This window comes from Corvus cornix, chromosome Z (assembly GCF_000738735.6).
Source record: "Corvus cornix cornix isolate S_Up_H32 chromosome Z, ASM73873v5, whole genome shotgun sequence".
Lineage (NCBI taxonomy): Eukaryota > Metazoa > Chordata > Aves > Passeriformes > Corvidae > Corvus > Corvus cornix.
This window is the reverse complement of record NC_046357.1, coordinates 51,389,702-51,408,154: the sequence shown is the minus strand read 5'-3', so window position 1 is coordinate 51,408,154 and position 18,453 is coordinate 51,389,702. Positions and strand designations below refer to the sequence as shown.

At 41.9% G+C, this 18,453-nt stretch overlaps 1 protein-coding gene across 2 annotated transcripts in view; it reads left to right on the top strand.

Moving 5' to 3' along the window:
* The first annotated feature begins 3,235 nt into the window (after positions 1-3,235).
* CEMIP2 (cell migration inducing hyaluronidase 2) overlaps positions 3,236-18,453 on the top strand; it is a 51,186-nt gene continuing 35,968 nt past the window's right edge. The window contains exons 1-2 of one of the 2 annotated variants that reach the window (XM_010393071.4): positions 3,236-3,479; positions 16,259-16,595. In XM_010393071.4, coding sequence (XP_010391373.3) covers positions 16,271-16,595 — 325 coding nt within the window. In that variant the 5' untranslated portion in view covers positions 3,236-3,479; positions 16,259-16,270. Of the gene's footprint in view, positions 3,480-4,122; positions 4,331-16,258; positions 16,596-18,453 lie in introns of those variants that run through there. The other variant, XM_039566885.1, reaches the window with a different exon arrangement.

Below are 18,453 nucleotides of genomic sequence, written 5' to 3'. Positions count from 1 at the left end.
CGTTGAACTAAAATCTAAGCACAATGAGAAAGTAGTACCTGTGTTTCTTAACCGTTGAATTGATTTGGTAGGGAAATGTGACTTTTGTTCAGATGATATTTAAAACTAATGCACTATGGCTTTGTTGCATTTTGGTTTTCATCCAACTGCACTTTAGAAGTGTAAAAGGCAAAATACAGCTTTCTTGTACTCATATCTGCTTTGTGATTTTGTCGGGGATTTTTTCTTTTTTCCTTTTGTCTCAATTATGTGCTCCCCTTCATATGTTCCATCTGTGTATATCTGCTTCCCCCTCCCATTCTTATTTGTTCTTTATACTTATTTTCAACTATTCTTTTAAAACCTAGTTTATTAATTCTCCTTGTACCCTTCAGTGCAGCCTATGCTCCTTTCATTAACAGAAGCTTTAAAATTATTTTGCTGATTCACTATCAACTTTTGATTACAGAGGAGGAAATCTAAAAGCCATTAAAAATATATCAGTTTTTGTTGTTGGGTTTCAAGAGTTTCTCATCTTTATATGACCCAGAATCTTGAAATTCTGACAAGTTTCTCCACTGTAAAATTTTTGGGAACAGACAAAGTAAGGGAGGAGAATGACAGGTAGGATTCAGCAGAACTCAGAAATAGGTCACACTTTTCTGTAAACCTGAAAAAAATAAATTAGTTGCATATGGGTTGTCTTGACATACAGAAAGAAAAGGGCATTGGCTCTTCAGTGAGCAGGGGAAGATGGTGCACTGAAACTGCTCCCAACTAAATTTGGTTAAAAATTACTTCTACATTCCCCCAATATGCATTTTACACTCTTGTCTTCTCCCTTATTTTATTAACTGCTGTTACCTCTGGTTGAAGCACAGTATGTCAAAGTAAGATCAGGCTTTTACTGAGAGCAAACCTTCCCCCAGCCTAGGCAGCCATTGTACTCTTTCAATAATTTAACTTTTATTTTGCTACATGTGCTAAACTCCCAGAAAGTTAATTAAAAATCTGTGTGTTTTTTATGATAATTTAAAACATGGCTACTATATGGAAAAAGTATTACCACAGAGTACCTGGAAGATATGCCAGAAAGGCTTAAGTAAGGAAAGAAATATGTACATTTGCTCTCTTATCTCAATAGACCAACAGCAGTATTTTCTAAGGACTTCCACGGGAATTGAGAGGACACAATTTTAACTGGTAACTACCAATACTTACTCCCTCCTGTTGCTTCCTAACTCACTCCCTCCTCTCTCCTAGTACCTCTTTTTATTCAGAAGGACAAAAGCTGCTTCATTCTCACTTATTTTGAAATCATTAGACCATAGTGATGGCATCAATCATCTCTTTCAAGTCCATCTTTTGCCAGTTTTAAACTTTGGTTTATACACTTTACCTACCTTTTGTCTGCTGAAACCCAAAGCAGCGTGAAGAAACTAATCATATCAAATGCAGAAGCACTAATGCTTTAGTGTACCATTTGGGTTTGATAGAGAGGTTTCAAATACTCAGGTAATTTCAAAGTCTAATATTTTGCATACTTACAGGGTTAGGGATTGTTTTATTCAAATGTATCCATCACTTAAAGACATTGTAGTTGTTTGGTGATAATTCCGTTCTGTAAGAGATCTACAACTACCTGTAAGGAGGTCATAGTAAGGTGGGTGTCAGTCTTTTCTCCTGGGTAACAAGTAGCAGAATGAGAGGAAATGGCCTCAAGTTGCACCAGGGGAAGTTTAGATTAAATGTTTGGATTTTTTTTTTCTTTTTTTTTTTCACAGAAAGGGTTGTAAAGCGTGGAAACAGATTGCCCAGGGAAGCGGTGGGGTCACGATCCCCAGATGTGTTCAAAAAACCTGTGGGTATAGCACTTGTGGACATGGTTTAATGGTGAACATGGTGGTGGTGCTGGGTTGACAGTTGGACTTAATGATCTTAAACGTTTTTTCCAGCCTTAATTTTTCTATGGTCCTATGATCTAGTACTTTCACAGCTCAAAGATGTTTGGGACTTGCCGGAGACTGAAAGAAACGTATTATGTCAGTTGTCTAAAATATACACACACGTGCACTCCTACACACACACACATACATAATGCAATACATTTTGTTTCAGACTATTTAAGCGTCTAGAAATGTTTTACTTTATGCCCCTATATAGTTGTACTGGCAAAAACATCTACATGGGTATCACTGAAACAAGCTTGTTTTCAGGCTTCTGGCTGAGAATGTTGATCAGCAGTCTGTATTTCTTCTTTCTTTACACAAGTATATAAAAAAGTGAATACTTTCTGATCCTGGACAGAAATACAATAATAATATCTTTCCAGTAGATAAGCAATGCTTACTATTCAATTTAATTTTAGCCAAAGTAATTGGCAAATCTAAGTATTCAGTTTGCATATGTTTGTTGAAAAGAGGCAAAGATTTACAATTATATGTGTTAGAATGATTGTGCTCCTGGGCTGGCAAAGAAAGAATAGAACCAGAGAAACACTATCAAAGCCAAGAGGAAACTGTCTTATTCATACACCTAAGGGCTTTCCTCTCTGTGGTTTAGTGGCAAGGGCAAGTTAGGAACTGTCTCAACACCTTTCGTGTCTATACAGGCAAATCTCTGTCTTGAGTCAATTACTGCTGTAAATCTCAGGCCTGAAGCTCAAGCTGTGCAGCAGAGCTGCAGTCACAGCTCCCTCCTGAGCTAGTTCAGCTGCTTATTCTACCACAGTCCCTGCCCACGGCAGCTGCTATTCAGTGGTGTGACAGTTTGCGGTAAAACCGCTCCGCACCCAGCAGTCCTAGGGTGAAATATTGCAAGCAATGGATTCAGCTGTGTTCTCCAAGATTTCAGACTAATGAAGCTGATTTGCAGTCTATTATTTAGGCGCTAGATGTCTCCATATGCTATAAGCACACCACACAGGCTATGCTTATTCGTAAACAAAGAGGAAATCGCTAGAGCCAAAGTAGGGCAGTGTTCATAGACACACAAGTGAGTTATTACTTTGTATTCATCTGTTTGTAATATTCCCAAGGAAATAACTATGTTGGGAAACGTTTGTATTTCCCGAAGCATTTCATTGAAGCATCTTGAATACGATCAGGGTGTCTTTTTTGGTTTTTGGTTTTGTTTTTTTTTTTACTGTCTCATTAGTAATGAGTGTGGCCCAACCTTGGTGCACGGAAATGGTGGGAGGTCCCAGACTTAAGAGAAGTCCGTTGTCAGACTTACATCAAAGCAGACAGCCTGAGAGGCTGAGGTGCCCTGAATCTTCACAGTTCCTCTGAATGTCTACACCAATTGATGCTCTTTGCTGTGTAACAGCTACAGGCAGGGGTTCTCTGAAATTCAGAACATTTTTTGGGTTTAGCTTGATTTTACTTAAAAAACATTAAAACCTGACACAAAATTTAAAAAAAAAAAAAAAAATCAGAAAGTGGAGTCAGGTTTTCCAGTCAGCTCTTTGCCCTGGTCAGACTGCCCGGACTACAACCGCCGTAAGTAACTTAGTTCAGCCTGCACGTACCGACAGCTGCCGCGTGTCTCTGCTCTCTGCTACTGTCGCCTCTCATGCGCTCCGGGTGTCTCTCCATCGCTCCCCGCTGCCCCTCCGGAGACAGCACACTATCTTTCCTCGCTGCCGCCTGGCTCTTCAACTGCTCTCGTACCTCGCGCAAATTTCACACCGCCCAGGCAGCACCTGCGTGCTTATACTGTGCATTTATTATTATTTTATTATTGTTATTATTACTACTGCTACTATTACTATTATTACTATTACTTTAACTCGGACATCGGTATCTAACGCTGTGTCCAGTATTTGAGCTGCCAGTCAGCTCTTCTCCACACTGCCCAGAGGAGAGCCGTAGGTCAGGGCATGGATGCAAACTACCCTGTGCCTCCACTTGCCCACCCCAGGCCCTGGCGCTGCAGGAGGCGGCACCTGGTCCCCCAGTAGCAGCGGGAGGGCCTAGGCATACAGTCCGGCGGGGGAGCTCCAGGGGAGAGCCGGGCAGCGCAGCACCCGGCGGAGCGCAGAGCTGAGGTGCGGCCGGGCCGGGCGAGGGGCGGGCGGGCGGCCCCGCTCCTCCCCCGGCGCGGGGGCGGTGGGAGCGTGGGAGGCGGGGCTGCGGCGGCGGGGCGCAGCCGCCTCCGCTCGGGGCCCGCGATCTGGGTAGCCCCGCGGGGTTGCGGCCGCTGCCAATTGCGTAAGGGCGGCAGCCGAGGCGGGGAGCGGCGGAGTTAGAGAGCAGCCGGCGGCCTCCCGCCGTCTCCGGGGCGGGGAGCGCTATGCCGCCGCCCTGAGCGCGCCGCCACCGCCCTGAGCGCGCCGCCGCGCCGGGCCCAGGTGAGAGCGCGCCCGGCCCGGCCGGGACCAGCGCGGGGCCGGGCCGTGCCGGGGCGAGGGCCGGGCCGCCGCGCCTCGCCAGCCGAGCTCCGCCGCACTGGCGTCTTTTGTTCCCGGGGCCGGCAGGAGGGGAGGGAAGGAGGGAGCGGGGGCGGCAGCAGCCGACGGCGGGGCGGGGAGGGCCGGGCGGCAGCCGGGGGCGGGTGCGGCCGCCCTGAGGAGTCGCGCGTGCCCGGCAGGTGTGGGCCTCGCTCCGCTCCGCGGGGTCGCGGCAGGTGCGGCGGCGGGGCCGCGCTCCTCGGGCCGCGGCTTTGTTGGCGCGCCTGGTCGGATGCTGCCGGGATCGCGGTGGAGAGCGACTGGGCTCAGGTCCGCATCGCGGCGTGACTGCGCTCGGACTTGTCATAGGCATACGCGAGTGCTTGGGCTGTCGTGGAATGCCGTCCTTGTGACTGATAACCAGCAGCTGCTTTACTTGCCCCGAGGCACGGAAGAAACACTGAGTTGTACATCATCGCAGCTCCTCTAGGAAAAGCGGGTGTGCAGTGATTAATGCGCTGCATTTGTGCGACATCACATCTTAGATGAGGGCTGTGTGCTGAAGATACTACCCTTATTTGTATTTTACATGTGTATTTTACATGTGTATTTAGTGGCACGGTTTCCCTAAAAAAGAAGAGATTTTATGTTTCTGAGTAGTTCTAAAAACAAAATAGGAGCTGGGGCTTGACAAAGACAATGTAATAAGGAGTATAAAGTAGTACTTTGTATTTTTGTGTGGCGTTAGTCTGTTTTAATGAATCACAGAAAAAGATTGCCGTGGCTTGCTGGTGGTGTGAAATGGCCCATGGGTAGCAGTAAGGAGGAGGGAGGTTCATCTTTGTTCGTAGGAGTCTATAGCTCTTCGAGGTGCTTTGTCTGCGTGGATCCTGTGCACTGCCAGCATGGATGTGAAATCTCCTACCAGATCAAGTTTGTTGGGCCTGCTCCTCCTGCACTCTCTCTACTAATACAGCATCCAGCAGACTGTATGCCAGGGACTTGAGCTAGGCAAAGAGGCCAGAGAAGTAAGTTATATGTAAAGCACAAGTAATGCCTCCAGCTACAGAGGGATTCAGGAAGAAAAAAGAGAATGTGGAGGGGAAGAGGACAAAGACAAGGGGTCTTGTGAGGTCTGTGCTAAAATGAGAGTGTCTTCTGAAGTTCAGCATCTCAGCAGGAGCTGTGGTGTGTGCTGTTTTGAGATGTGGATAGATGTTTCTCAGTGGCACACTGTAGGTTTTTTTAATTACGAATATTAACACATTAGCCCCACAGTATTTTGTGGGGAATGTGGTGTTGAGGGTTGGTTGGCAGCTTTTAGCAAGTTCATCTGACTTGTTGTTAGTAGAGACACTAACTAGTAGGATATGGTGGCGTCTCTTGTAAAAATCATTGTTTTCAGAAGGCCCTGTGTAATCCACTAAAGGTCTCCCAGCTGTTACAACTCCTGTGACTGGAAGCACTGGAAGCCTTTTGGTGGCACAGTTCACAAGTTGACAAACCAGGGGAACAAATAAGGTTGTTTTTCCTCTAAGGCATGAATATAAAAATAGGTAGAGCACAAGCTGTGGGACTGCCTTGGTTATTTTGCTCAGGGTTTTTGGGTTTTTTGTTTTTTGGTTCGGTTTTTTTTTTTTGGTGTTGATACATATTGGAGTAGCTTGTATTTCAAATGAAGTTAGGAGGTTTATTTCCTTGATTAATGACAGGGTCCAGCGGGACAGGTGCTTTTCAGTCTGACTTAAATACTTCAACATCCTTACCACCAAGGTTGCAAAGAAATGTCTGCATGCTGATGCCATGAAGATTTTTTGCCTTTTCTTTTATACCCATTATACCTTTTTTACAACTTCTGTATTCTTAGTGCTTTTTGCCTACATTCTTGGACTTGTTTGTTCAACTAGGAGACTAAATGTTTTGGAAGCTCCATAGGTAGGGGTAGTGTGCCCCAGACCCCAAGGTCCTCTCCAGAACACATTCTGTAAACCAAGATAGAACCATCCAGGAGAAGGTTCCTTGGGGAGGAGGGGGGGCTCATTCAGGCCTCTCATTGGGGAATTTTTGATAGATATGCTAATTAGTAAAGACCTATAATGTTATACCAGATCTTTTGGGGGTGCATTGCAGTGTGCATTGGGGTGCATTTGACCTGGACGTAGTGCACCTAAGGATCCTTAAAATAAATACCAAGGTTAAAATGCTTTTTTCCCTCCTAACCATGTTTGACTCTTGATTTTAAGACCAGGAAAAGGCATCATTGCCTTGGACCATCAGGACTAAAAATGTTTTTTAATTACAGATAACTTTTAATATGCATTAAATACAAAGCCCAGTCATTAAATTCCTTTCTTATATGTCCAGCATGTTTCAGAAAAGTTTTATTAAACAGTTTTAGCATACTGTTTTTGTGTGTTTTGAGGTAAGTCAATTCAGCTTCTTGCTGGGGAAGTCTTGTTTGCAGAAAAGGAGCAGTGACTCAATTTTGTCTTACTTGTTGGATAGGAGGGAGCTGTTTGCTTCTCTACATGTGGGAAGGCTCCAGCTACTCTGTGCTAGGATTGGAGCTTCATCTCCTCTTAGTTCTGCCTTGTACTGGAGCTGGGGGAAGCTGGGGAGGAGAGGGAACCTGTCCCCGTTGTCTGCTGGAGGCCGATGCTGCAGCCTCCACAGCTGTAAGGGCACACCCCTGCTACCCCTGCCCCACGGCTGAAGGAGCTCCCTGATGGGTCACATCATGTGTGACTTCAAGGGAACCTGTCCCACAGTGCTTGCGATGAACTGTTCTTCACCTTCTGTGTGCATGCACCAGTGATTTAAAAATTTCAGAAACTAGTGGGAAAATTTTTGCCTAGTAAATCTCACTTTCTGTATATTAAAAAATTAAACCATAGGAGTGTAGTCTGAAGTATATCAGTAAGGTTCATGCTTTGCATTAATAAGGCTGTTCTGTAGAATCACCTACAGTATGCATCAAAACATGGTTAAAGTCTGTATTGTAAATTGCAGTTTCTTGTTTGGAGTCAAATTGTGACTAGACTTGATCCATTCTCAACTTACCGAAAGGGATTTCACTATCAATTTAATGGAGTTATTTTTGGCAAGACAAATGGGAATGAATTGTTTGTAGATGTGGGTGTTTTTCCACAGAAGTATTTTCTTGGAATAGTAATACTGAGAAAGAAAGTGGAAAAAGAGTTGAAAAGTTGAGCAAAGATATGAGGGAGAAAAGCGATGTATTTGCCAATACGGAAAGGAAATACTGAAGGCATTAAAGAATGCATACTTTAGAACTTGTAACTGGTTTTATTGCTTTCTTGTGAAGTAGGTTAACGGAATGTGCTAGTAGCTCTTCTATCCTTTTCGCAAATGGGATTAAGAAGAACATGATAAAAAGAGTACTGCAGTCATGTAAGATGACTAGCTATACCTGGCAGGATGTTGCAGTACTTGGCAGTTGGTTGCAGAGTTCTTGGAGTTTCCTAGAATGGAATTTACTGTAGTCAGCCAAAATACAAATGTAGCCACCAGCTCAGCAGAATGCATACTTAATGGTGGATTACAGGGCTTTGTTTTGCTGTTTGAAGATTGATATTTTGAGATATCCCAAATATGCTGTTTGTGTTTTTAATAAAAGGACAATGATAGAATGTTTTTTCTTTAATAAAATTGTACGAACATATCACATTGTCAGTTGAGAGCCTGATGAAAAAGGAACAGTGACTTAATTTACACATAGTTCTGTGATTTCTGTGATACCTTAGAGCCATGGGGTATGCTAGCATTCACATATACAGTCAAGTTATTCTTCTTTAGTTCATCAGTAGACACACTTTACACAAGACCTTGTGCCCTCATGCATTTAGCTGGCAAGTGCTGTGCCCTTCTGCTGGATCGCCACAGTTCCTACAGCAAAATGAAAATTGTACTATGTTTCGGCTACTGTGTATCAGTTTGGCAGGTAGTGTACACAATCAGGTGAGGGTGTATTTTGTGCTGCTGATCTCAGCAGGCAATTGCAGCAGCTGAATTGAGGGGGATTTGGTCCTTAGAGGAGGAGAGGGGATTTTGGAAAAGTGAAGGCAAAAGACAGTTAAATGAGATCTTAAAGCATAGTAGAAGAGTGACCACATCACATCAGGCAAAGTGGCCATCCAGGCAATTACCGAGTGTTTGACAGTCATGAGTAATAGCCATCTGGTGAGGCTGCTGCATGGTGATGCTACTGCTCTCAGCCTCAAAAAGCTTGCATTCCAAGGACTTCCTAAACTCAAAAGTGTTATTTATCCAATAATTCTCAGCTGACTTCTCTTCTGCACCCTTGTTGCTCTCTGAACCTATGTAAATTCTTGAAGTCCAGAGCATACAGCACTGAGTCAGGTTCACAGACTTCTCAGTGTCATCTTTTTTTTTCTTTCTTGGAAGAGGCATGAAACATAATTTGCATTCTGCCAGCTACTTCTGACTCTATGGACCTGTGTCATATAGCTTCTCTCTTAAGTCATCCATTACCAGGATGAAAAATCCTTTGGGAGTTCGAAGAGCTAAGAGGTGCTGATGTCACAGCTGTGTTCACACTGGATGTGATTGGATGTGATTTGGAGCTCTTAATTATTTTTTAATGCAGACTCATTTAACTTGGCTCATACAAATGCAAGACAGAAGAATGTGGGTGTGCAGCTGCAACAATTCAGCTTTTCAAGCAGCATTGTTTTTTTGTGGTTGATGCAGTTAAAATCTGCAGAGACAGTCCTTCAAGTATGCAGAATAAGGGGTGACATGTCATTTACTGAAGCTTGAGTTGGACTGAAGAAAAAATTCTAAGAACTTAACAGCTTTGCCTAAGAAAGAAAGAAATCCACATGCTGATATGGAAGAGAGCATGTTATGATACCGATTCATGTTTAAAATAATTTAAACATGACAACCCTTTGATGATTAAGTGATCGTATGAGTACACTCAGGAGTATTTTTGCATATGTCGGTTAACCAAAGCTAAGTATTGGATCTGACTCTTGCCCACACTTCCTGTTATATTCTGTGCTTTCATATATGCTTATGATGTATTTACAAGAGCTTTTCTAATTTGGTAATAAATATCTAATCTTACTACCTTTCTCTTTGGAGGAGGATTGTAGGCCTAGTGATTCAAGGTAGTGCCAGAACTCAGCTTTACCTTTCTGAAGTGTAATACCATTACACAAAAAATTTTCCACTTTGAAGTCCTAAGGTGTAGCTGTTTTGGTTGGGATTTGGGTTTTTTTTAGAGACTACAAATACCTGTATTCCACTTCTTATTGTCAATATGAGAAGTAGTTTAAGTGTTTTTCCCTGGTTTTCATTTGGTTTTTTCCCCTACCATCTTACTCAGGTTCTCTAAGGTGAATTTGCCTTCTCTAAGGCAAATCCGTCACTTTCGGGTGAAAGTTGTTGACTTAAGTGTAGCTATTTATTTACTTAAAAGTAGGCTGGTACTCAGATGCATCACTGAGCTGAGGCCAAAGCGTTCTCTAAACTAACCATCACAAAGTCCCTGTGAGGCTAGTGACCACTTTTTTTCTCATGTTACAGGCTTGGGGCCCAAATATGCTGTGACTCATGCAGCAAGCTAATGGCAGATGGGTGATTAAAATGCGAGTTTCCACTCTTGATCTCTTACACAAATTATTGAACATTTCATTTCTGAAAGTGGAACAGTGAAAATGATTCCATTCATTTTTCCTATTTCAGTATGTGCCATATTTCCTAGTGTGCTCTTGGATGTGCTGTATTTAAGTTGTTGATAATTCACTTGTTTCTGCATGGTTTCCTCCAGCAGAATGTGCTATTTTTTAAACAGTGAATGAAAAACAGAGTAGAGCTCTCCAATTTATAAGTAACTTATAAAGATAAACTGTGTCAAAAAGAAACAAAGGAAGGAAAAGAGGGAATTCACTGGAAATGTCAGACACCATTTTAGATACACTGACTACAGTTTGCTGTGGCTTCTGGCTTACATTTCTTTGTTTCAGTGGGCAAGACCTGATGCTACTACAGTTGTATTTGAGCAGACTGAAAATTGCAGTGTCTTCGGGTGAATTAAGAATTCTTGAAGGCTTACAGGATGATGTTTGGTGTCTAGGAACTGGAAAAAAACATGTCCCTGCAGTTTCTGCAGTAAGATGCATCTCTGCAGCACTACAAAAATCCCTAAGTTTTGTACGTAAACTTTCTGCAAAATTACATACTTCATCTGCTGCATCAAATGCTCTGTAAGTGAAACCAGGTGAGTGCTGCAGAGCTTGTTCACACAAACTGTATGTGAAGGACAAAAGCTCAGTTGTCATTGGAACAGGGAACCATTTTTCTTGTACAAATACCATCTGAGCTTTGTCTCATCCTTACTAGTGATCTGCCAAACACCTGCACAGGAGGGTAGGAATGAAATTCATGGCTCTCCTGTATGCTGTCAGCCATGGACATGAGAATGGTTTTATTTGACCATAATTTCATACTTATTCCCACAGACAAATTCTATTCCAGAGTGTCTGTTTACCTATTTCCCTTGGAATGGACTCTTCTGACTATTCTCTCCCCCTCACCTCATCATCCTTTCTAATCCATGGATAATAGCTTAACTGTTTTGCATATCACCTAAACATATGTAGTTCAACTTTCCTTTCTTGTATATAAGTTTGAAATTTGCTTCTGAACTGGAGAGAGACTTGTGTTCTCCTAGAGTTCACTAGACCAGCTGATGAAGTTTATTTCTATCTAAAGGCCTTCTCTCTCACCATAAATATAAGGCATGCTTTCACTTCTGTCTCTCGATGTGTGGTACTGAAGTAATTCTGTGATTCTGTACTTTGAAAGATTCGGTTTAAGAAATGTGGACCTTGGCTCAAGTGGTTTCCAGTGGTTGTGTATCATGGAATTTTACATGTTTTCTAAGTGCCAAGAAATTCACTAAAAATTAGTAGTTGCTATGCAGGTAATTCAGAAAATCTGGTGCAGTAAAGCTTATCTTTTAAGTTTTGTAACTTCTACCATTCTTATATCTCTGTTTCTTGCTGATTTTTGCTCTGATTTTCTTCTGAAAGTGGTGGGCAAGGGAAAAGACTTGGTAGTGGCATGCAGAAAACAGCATATGTGTCTAGATGTCAGTAGAGTTTTTACAGATTTTTTTTTTTTTGTAACTCAGCTAAGATTTTCAGGCTTTTATAAATTTTGTGATTTCCAACAGTTACTTAACCGTAGCAGTGCATCTTACTGTGTACGTATTCTTTCCAGCTTTTGTGCATGGGTGGAAAAGTAGGTTCCTTCCAATATGCTGTTTATTGTCGTAGTGAATAGGTGTAATTTCAGAATGAGGCAGTATGAGAAAATGTGGGCATGGAAAGGAAAGCATGTGGGCACCCTGTTTGGAATCATTCTTACTGGTGAGGTTGAGATTTGTTGAACTGGGGACTTCCAAAGCACTTGAGCATTGACATTAGTATCTCTATTGTAGTTGACCAGCTTGAAGGTCTGTAAAGGTGTGTATGTCATACTTTAGGAGCTTGCTTTACATCACTTTCTGTTCAATAATTTTTTCTACTTAGGAGCTTTTTAATACTGCGTTCTTGTCCCTTTCCGTTTTCATGGGTTTCTCACTGCCCTTTGGTTTTATACCAGACAAGTGCCTCTACCAGGAAAGTAGTAATAACTTTTGTGGTACTATGTTGCATGGGGAAATATTTTTTTGTGTATGTGTTGTTTTCCTCCACCCTTTGCTCAGTCTTTTCCTTAGCAGGAATTATATACTCTGAGGCTAGACAGTGTGATGATAGGTCAGCTGGTGGTGTTTGGTGGCCCAGATCAACAGAAGTGTGTCATTTCTTCTGGTTTCTCTTTTGTTTTACTTTTAAGACCTGTGATCCTTAAAGCATGCTTCAAGAGAAGCATTAATTTCTTTGCACTGTATGAAATAAGCAAACTTTCTTCACTAAGTTTTCAGACAGTGCAGGAGTGTGGGAGTTTTTTAGCACGTTTGACATGTTTTTTTACAGTTAGCACTTGGCAACACAGAAATGTAAAATATCTTGGTATTTTTCTCACTTTTTGGGTGGTGTCAGGTGACGTTTTGAATTATCTGGTAAAAGAAGCCGATTTCCAGCCCCAAAATGAACAGCGGATAAGCATGATGCTTGCTTCCAAGCACACAGTGATGTCTCAGGAGGTTCATATGTTATCCCCTGGTTGTACAGTGTGTACATGTTTCCAGTTTCTGACCATGTGGAGCAATGTGGGCTTGTATGAGTGTGTGGTAGCAGCACATGTTAAAAGTGGTGAAGGAATTCTTGAGGAGATGGGAGATGTTGCAGCCTGTTCAGCAGCTCACTGCTGTCTGCCTGCTGGGATTTGCTGTCCACATCTGTTTGCTCAGATGCTCTGTAGACAGATCCAGGCTTGCAGGTATTCACTGTTTTCACTTGGAAGCTGTGCAAAATAAACCTTTAATTTTTTTTTTTAATTTAAGATGTGTTGCCTGATATGACCAGCATGAGAAGTACTTGTTTGCTTGCTCATGCTGTAAAAAGGGGTGCACGAGCAGAAACCTGGATTGTGTGGAGTAGCCCTCCTCTTGCAAAAGAGTGATATGCAAATAGTGCAGTCATCCAGCAGATGGGTGGCGATACTCCAGATATATCGTGGGCTGAAGCATCTGAGATACTCCAGCTGAGTCTGTGCACTGGAAGCTTCCCTCCTACTGATGGGCTGGAAGCACACGCTTGAGTGTGGCCCTGACTAAAAGCTGTGTTGAATCTTGCATAATACTCTGATGTGCAAGAAGTTTGGGAATAGTATAACAGCAGCATTAGTAAATGGTGTTACAACACATTTGTACAGATACAGCTCTGTATAAATGCTAAGTAATTGGTTTTATGTGGTGTGAGAACTTGACTCTTATTGAAAGCACTGTGAAGCAAGCAGCAAAGTAAAATACTGCATCATCCTGTGTACCACAGTACGATTGCAAAAGTGTGTGGTGTTCTTGTCTGGGACTGACCATCAGGAAGTGATGCCCAGATCATGAGTTCCTGTAGGGGACCACAGCATAGGCACAGGTCAAAGGGAAATGTGGAAAAATTCAGGTGCATGGGAACTTGCAAGCAAATGTGGTGTTTACATCATTCAGGTGTTTGACTATTTTGTCCTGCATTTTACTCTGTAAATTCATTTGCAGAGTAAAATTTGTGTTGTATTTGTGACGCACTGTATTTGTGCAGCCAAATAACTGCATTCTTTGGGTCATAACTGGCCATACAGCTAATTACTATACATGCATTTATGTGGTGCTCTCTGAAGGCTTCCTCAGAGTGGAAATAAAGAAGCCAATAATTTGAATCAGATTATCAGTCTGTCTTTTAAAAAAACCAGTAGCTGCTCGACAGGATATAAGAGATCCTTTTTCAGCAAGAGACTTTCAAATAACACATGAAGAGGGAAGGGAGTATTGCAATGGTTCCTCCTGTTGTAATGGAAAACTGTATGGTGAGTCTTTAGAATATGCTAAGTATCTCCTTATGTCTTAGTTTCATTATTTTTATTTTATAATGGCTAAGACAGCAATTCTGCCGTCTCTTTCCCACCTGTCCTTGGGGTGACCTGTGTTTTCACTTGAGCAGGATAGTTGAAAACCTTTTACAGTTGCCAAAATGAGGTTTGCAAACGAAGCGCAATGCTTTGTACAACAAAAAATACGCTTGAAATATGACACAATTGTTTCCAATGGCTGCTGTAATGAATGTTTTTTTGTTTGTTTGTTTTTTATTATTTCTTTAGAGGTCTGGCAGTACTTTAAGAGGCTTTGGTGGGCAAAATTGTGGTAAAATTATTTTGTAAAACTATTTCAAGTCTTGCATAGCCAATCTGAATTTAGTTGATACAGCTGAGTAATTAACAAACTTTTTAACTGTTGGTATTACACTATAATGAGCTCTGTAGTAATTTCCTCAGTGTCACAGATAAATGTCATAGCTGAAAACTTAACCAAGTTTAAGGTGTTGGGGTTTCAAACCATAAAAAAACCCCTCAATGCTGGATCAGATTTCTTAAAATGTTTTATTAAGAAGCTAGTCCAGCATTTGTTTAGCGAGACATAAGTACTGTCTTTGAATTAGCTGAAAAGCTCCATCTCTAGTCAGCTTTTAATACATCTAAAACACAGAAATTACTTTCACTGCTGAGAGATGACAAGTTGAGTGTAAAAGCACATGAGGTTAAAGCAAACTGTTCCACAGTACACACGACGCATTGGGCAGTTAAGTTTGAGAGCAGAGGATTAGGTTTGGGAAATAGTTTGTCAAAGAACAACAAGAAAATTAATTTGTTATAATGAGCAGGTGCAAGAAGCACTTCTGAAGGACTCGGAATAATTTTTGCATTCTGAGATAGCTACTCCAGTTAATGTTTCAGTGCCTTCATTGTCATTGTGCACACGTCTGGGGGTGCACTGTCTCCCATGAAAGGGTAATCTAGCCTGTTCAGTAGTAACAGCTCTTTTTCCTTGAAACAGTGACATATCAGATTTTGCGGCATGTGGGACAAAAGGTTCCTTTGCTACTTCTCAGAATAAGATTACAGTTCTCACATTCCTCCTTCATCAGCGTGCCTGACACTTCAGAGTATGGCTCAGACTGCCCTTTGTTAATGGAACAGAAAGAGGATCTTTATACTCCCCCATTATCAGTAGTTTTTATTTTTCCTAAACTTTGCTGTTTAATACATGACTTGTGCCTAAATCCCCTTCAGGGTTTGGTTTCAAAAGTTAGGTTTCAGTTAACTGAAACTTGAGCATCTTTATCCAAAAATTCCATCTATAAGAAATGTTAATCATTATGAGGAAGAAAAATTATACCAGCTTTGTGAATACTCTGTACAACACTGTTGACTGGAAAACCAGAGAAAACAGTCAAATGCAGGTTTGTCTCTTAAACTAGACAAGTGTGGTGAGTTAGAACTGCTGCTGAGGATGGGCGAGGCAGTGATGGCACTGGTACGCTTTCCTCTTGATGTACTTCAGAAGATGGAAACAGTACTAGTAACTGAAATAAAAGCAGCACTCACTTCTGCGTGGTAGGTACAAAGATCTGAAGCAGTCATGTTGCTTCCAGACTTCGTGTCCAAAGCCAGGCATCTCAGCAGTGAGAAAAATTACAAGGTTTGCTGAACAAGATGTAGGTGACTTTCTTACAGAACCGTTCCTGATGCACCTTTACTAGCAATTGAATCGTACTGTGAGTAAGTTAAGAGTTTGACGGCTCTATGCACCTCAGCTTATTAAAAGGGTTCACAAAGTTGCATCAGCATGACTAGAAATAAAATAGTATTTGGTATTTTGTATATAAAATTTAAATAGCTTTTAGGGCTTCCAGTGTAGAAGGCAGGCTTGTCTTTTTCAGCTTCTTTTCCACAAGGGAAAGTGGTGAGTTTGTTCAGCTTCTGTGTACAGAAAAAGTACATTTAGACATTCTTCGCATAATTGTGGGGAAGCAGGAGTTGCTAGCTTTGTCATTGTTCAGCTGATTTCTTAATCTCATACTACAAGTTAGCTGTGAAAATAGTCTGTGAAAAATACCCACTGGAACTATGAAGGAGTGGTGTGTGCTGTACTGGGTTCCCACACCACATGCTTTTGAATTTTTGTTAAAGACATATGCTATTGTTCGATGCAGTTATTCCATGGCAAGTGACCAGTAACAGGTGACTGATACTTTGTAAATAGTCCCAGCTTCAGTGGCTGTTCGTGACATATGTGGCTTAAAATTGCCTTTTGTTGTTCTTTTTTTTGTTTTATGCATTTTGATGTGTGTTCTGAAAGCCTGTCTCTTTATTTTTTCCCTCTGTGTGTGTGTGTGCGTGTTCCAGTGACTTTATAACATGCAAGGCACTGATACCAGGGGGACCTCCCCTGCATTCCTCCGTCCTCAGAATGGGAGCAGTCACAGGTCTTCGGGATATGTCCCAGGGAGAATTGCCCCTCTCCGTCCCCCGCCGCCTTCGCAGAGCCATGCTGCAGCAGAATTTACCTCGGCGAGACAAGAAGCCCAGACAAGACTCCCGTCCCTACCAGTGGAGCAGCACCGCCGACAGGCAGAAGCCAACAGGCATAAAAATACTCTCATTTGCTCTGCCATTTCTAGCCTTTCACTTTTTGTTGCACTGGGGATTTTTTTGGGAATAGCTTCAAAATATGCTCCAGATGGTAAGTTCTTTTGCAAAGAAAATAATCCCTAGAAGTTATGCTACCTGTGAGCATAATTCAGTAATTCAGCATCAGGATTAATGTTGAAAGTTAAGTGCAAAAATAGGACACTTACTGTGATTTTAACATCGAAGGAGGCAGAGTTTGGGGGCAAAGATCAGCTCCCATTTTTGTTATCTGTGTTGTTTTTATTATGCGTGGTTTGATTTACTTACATGAAATAGAAAGGCATAGCAGTAAATAAAGATTACTGGTGAGGGGGGAAAGAGGCATGAATGCTTTATAATTATTTTTGTCTGCAGAAGCTGTCTCATAGGTTCACAAATTGTAGACCACACTAAATCCTATCTGTTTAAGCAGTAACTAAGAAAGATAGTAAAAAAATGTTAAAGTAAAATCACTTAAAAAAATCTCTGAGAACGTATGCTAATAGTATGTGTTTATTTTGTTTATATGCAAATTGGGCAGGGACCTTTTTTGATCTATGAGCCCTGATTTTTTGTTTTCAGCTCATTTTAGAAAACAAGGCAGCTTCTGCGGAATTTGGAGAATCTCTGAAATGTGTCAGTGGTTGTAAAGCATCAACAGGTGATGTGATCACAAAGTGTACATCCCTCTAGCCAGTTACTCCTAGAAGATGCTATGAGGTGCAGTTGCTAAATCTTGGTAGTACAGTTTGCAGTATGGGTTGTTTTGGTGAGTTTGTTTAGATTTTTTAAGGCAGTAGTCAGGTTTCTAAAAGCTAAACAGGATTTCGAATTGAAACTGTTGGCTGTTGTAATAAGAGACTTCTCAGTGGCTTTTGACATAGTAATTAAAAAGATGCTGTTTCCAAAGTCAGTGCAATACAGGCTGAACAAATCAGATAAGCAGCTGAAGACTTCAGATACAGTACAAAATGCTTCCAGCTGAAGTGCTCTTGGTGGTGGCTTGCTGATATACCTTCCTTGGATGAAGACTGAGTTTTCCTAATAATTTTGAAGGAAATCAATAAAACCTTAGGGACTAGTAAATGGAAGGTTATTCCTGTTATGATCTAGATTGCTGTTAATGGGTACATATGCAGTAAGTACTTTGGTTACAGACAAATTCCAGAGGAGACCGAAGGGTGACTTACCCAAATGACTCTCTGAAATACTTTAGGGTGGAGCCAGGCTCTTCTCAGTGGTACTGTACAATAGGACAAGAGTTAATAAGAAGTTCCACCATAATATGAGGAAGAACTTCACTGTATGAGTGACTGTGCACTGGCGCAGATTGCGCAGAGAGGCTGTGGAGTCTCCCTCACTGGAGATACTCCAGAACTGTCTGGACACAATTCTGTGCAATGTGCTCTGGGATGACCCTGCTTAAGCAGGGAGGCTGGACCAAATGACTCACTGTGGTCCCTTCCAGCCTTATTTATTCTATGATATTGTGAAACCCTGACACAAGAGAAACTGCTACAGGCACCAGGGAAAGTCTGGCTGATGTTTCAGTCTTGCAGTATGGTTGTTGCAGAAGCTCCCCAAAAGTTCCCCAGCAGGTTGAAATGTTAATGTGTTTACCTCTGACCCAAGCACATGTGGTACTGCAGCGAATGACACCAGTTCCTGTTAGATGTGCTTTTCTTCAGGGCTAATTGGAAATCCGTATTGTCAGAACTTGTAATGGCTGTTTAAAAGGCAGTGGAGGGAATGTGACACTTGGTAGTAAATGCATGTAAATCCTAAACCTCCACCATACTTTCCCTGAAGGGAGGATGCTGCTTGTCAGCGTTTCTGTTCCTGCTTGTCAGCTGGTTTCTTTTTCCTCCTTGCTTCTGTATTCCTGGCATTTACTCCTGACTCATCTAAGGAGTCCTGAACACTGGAGATCA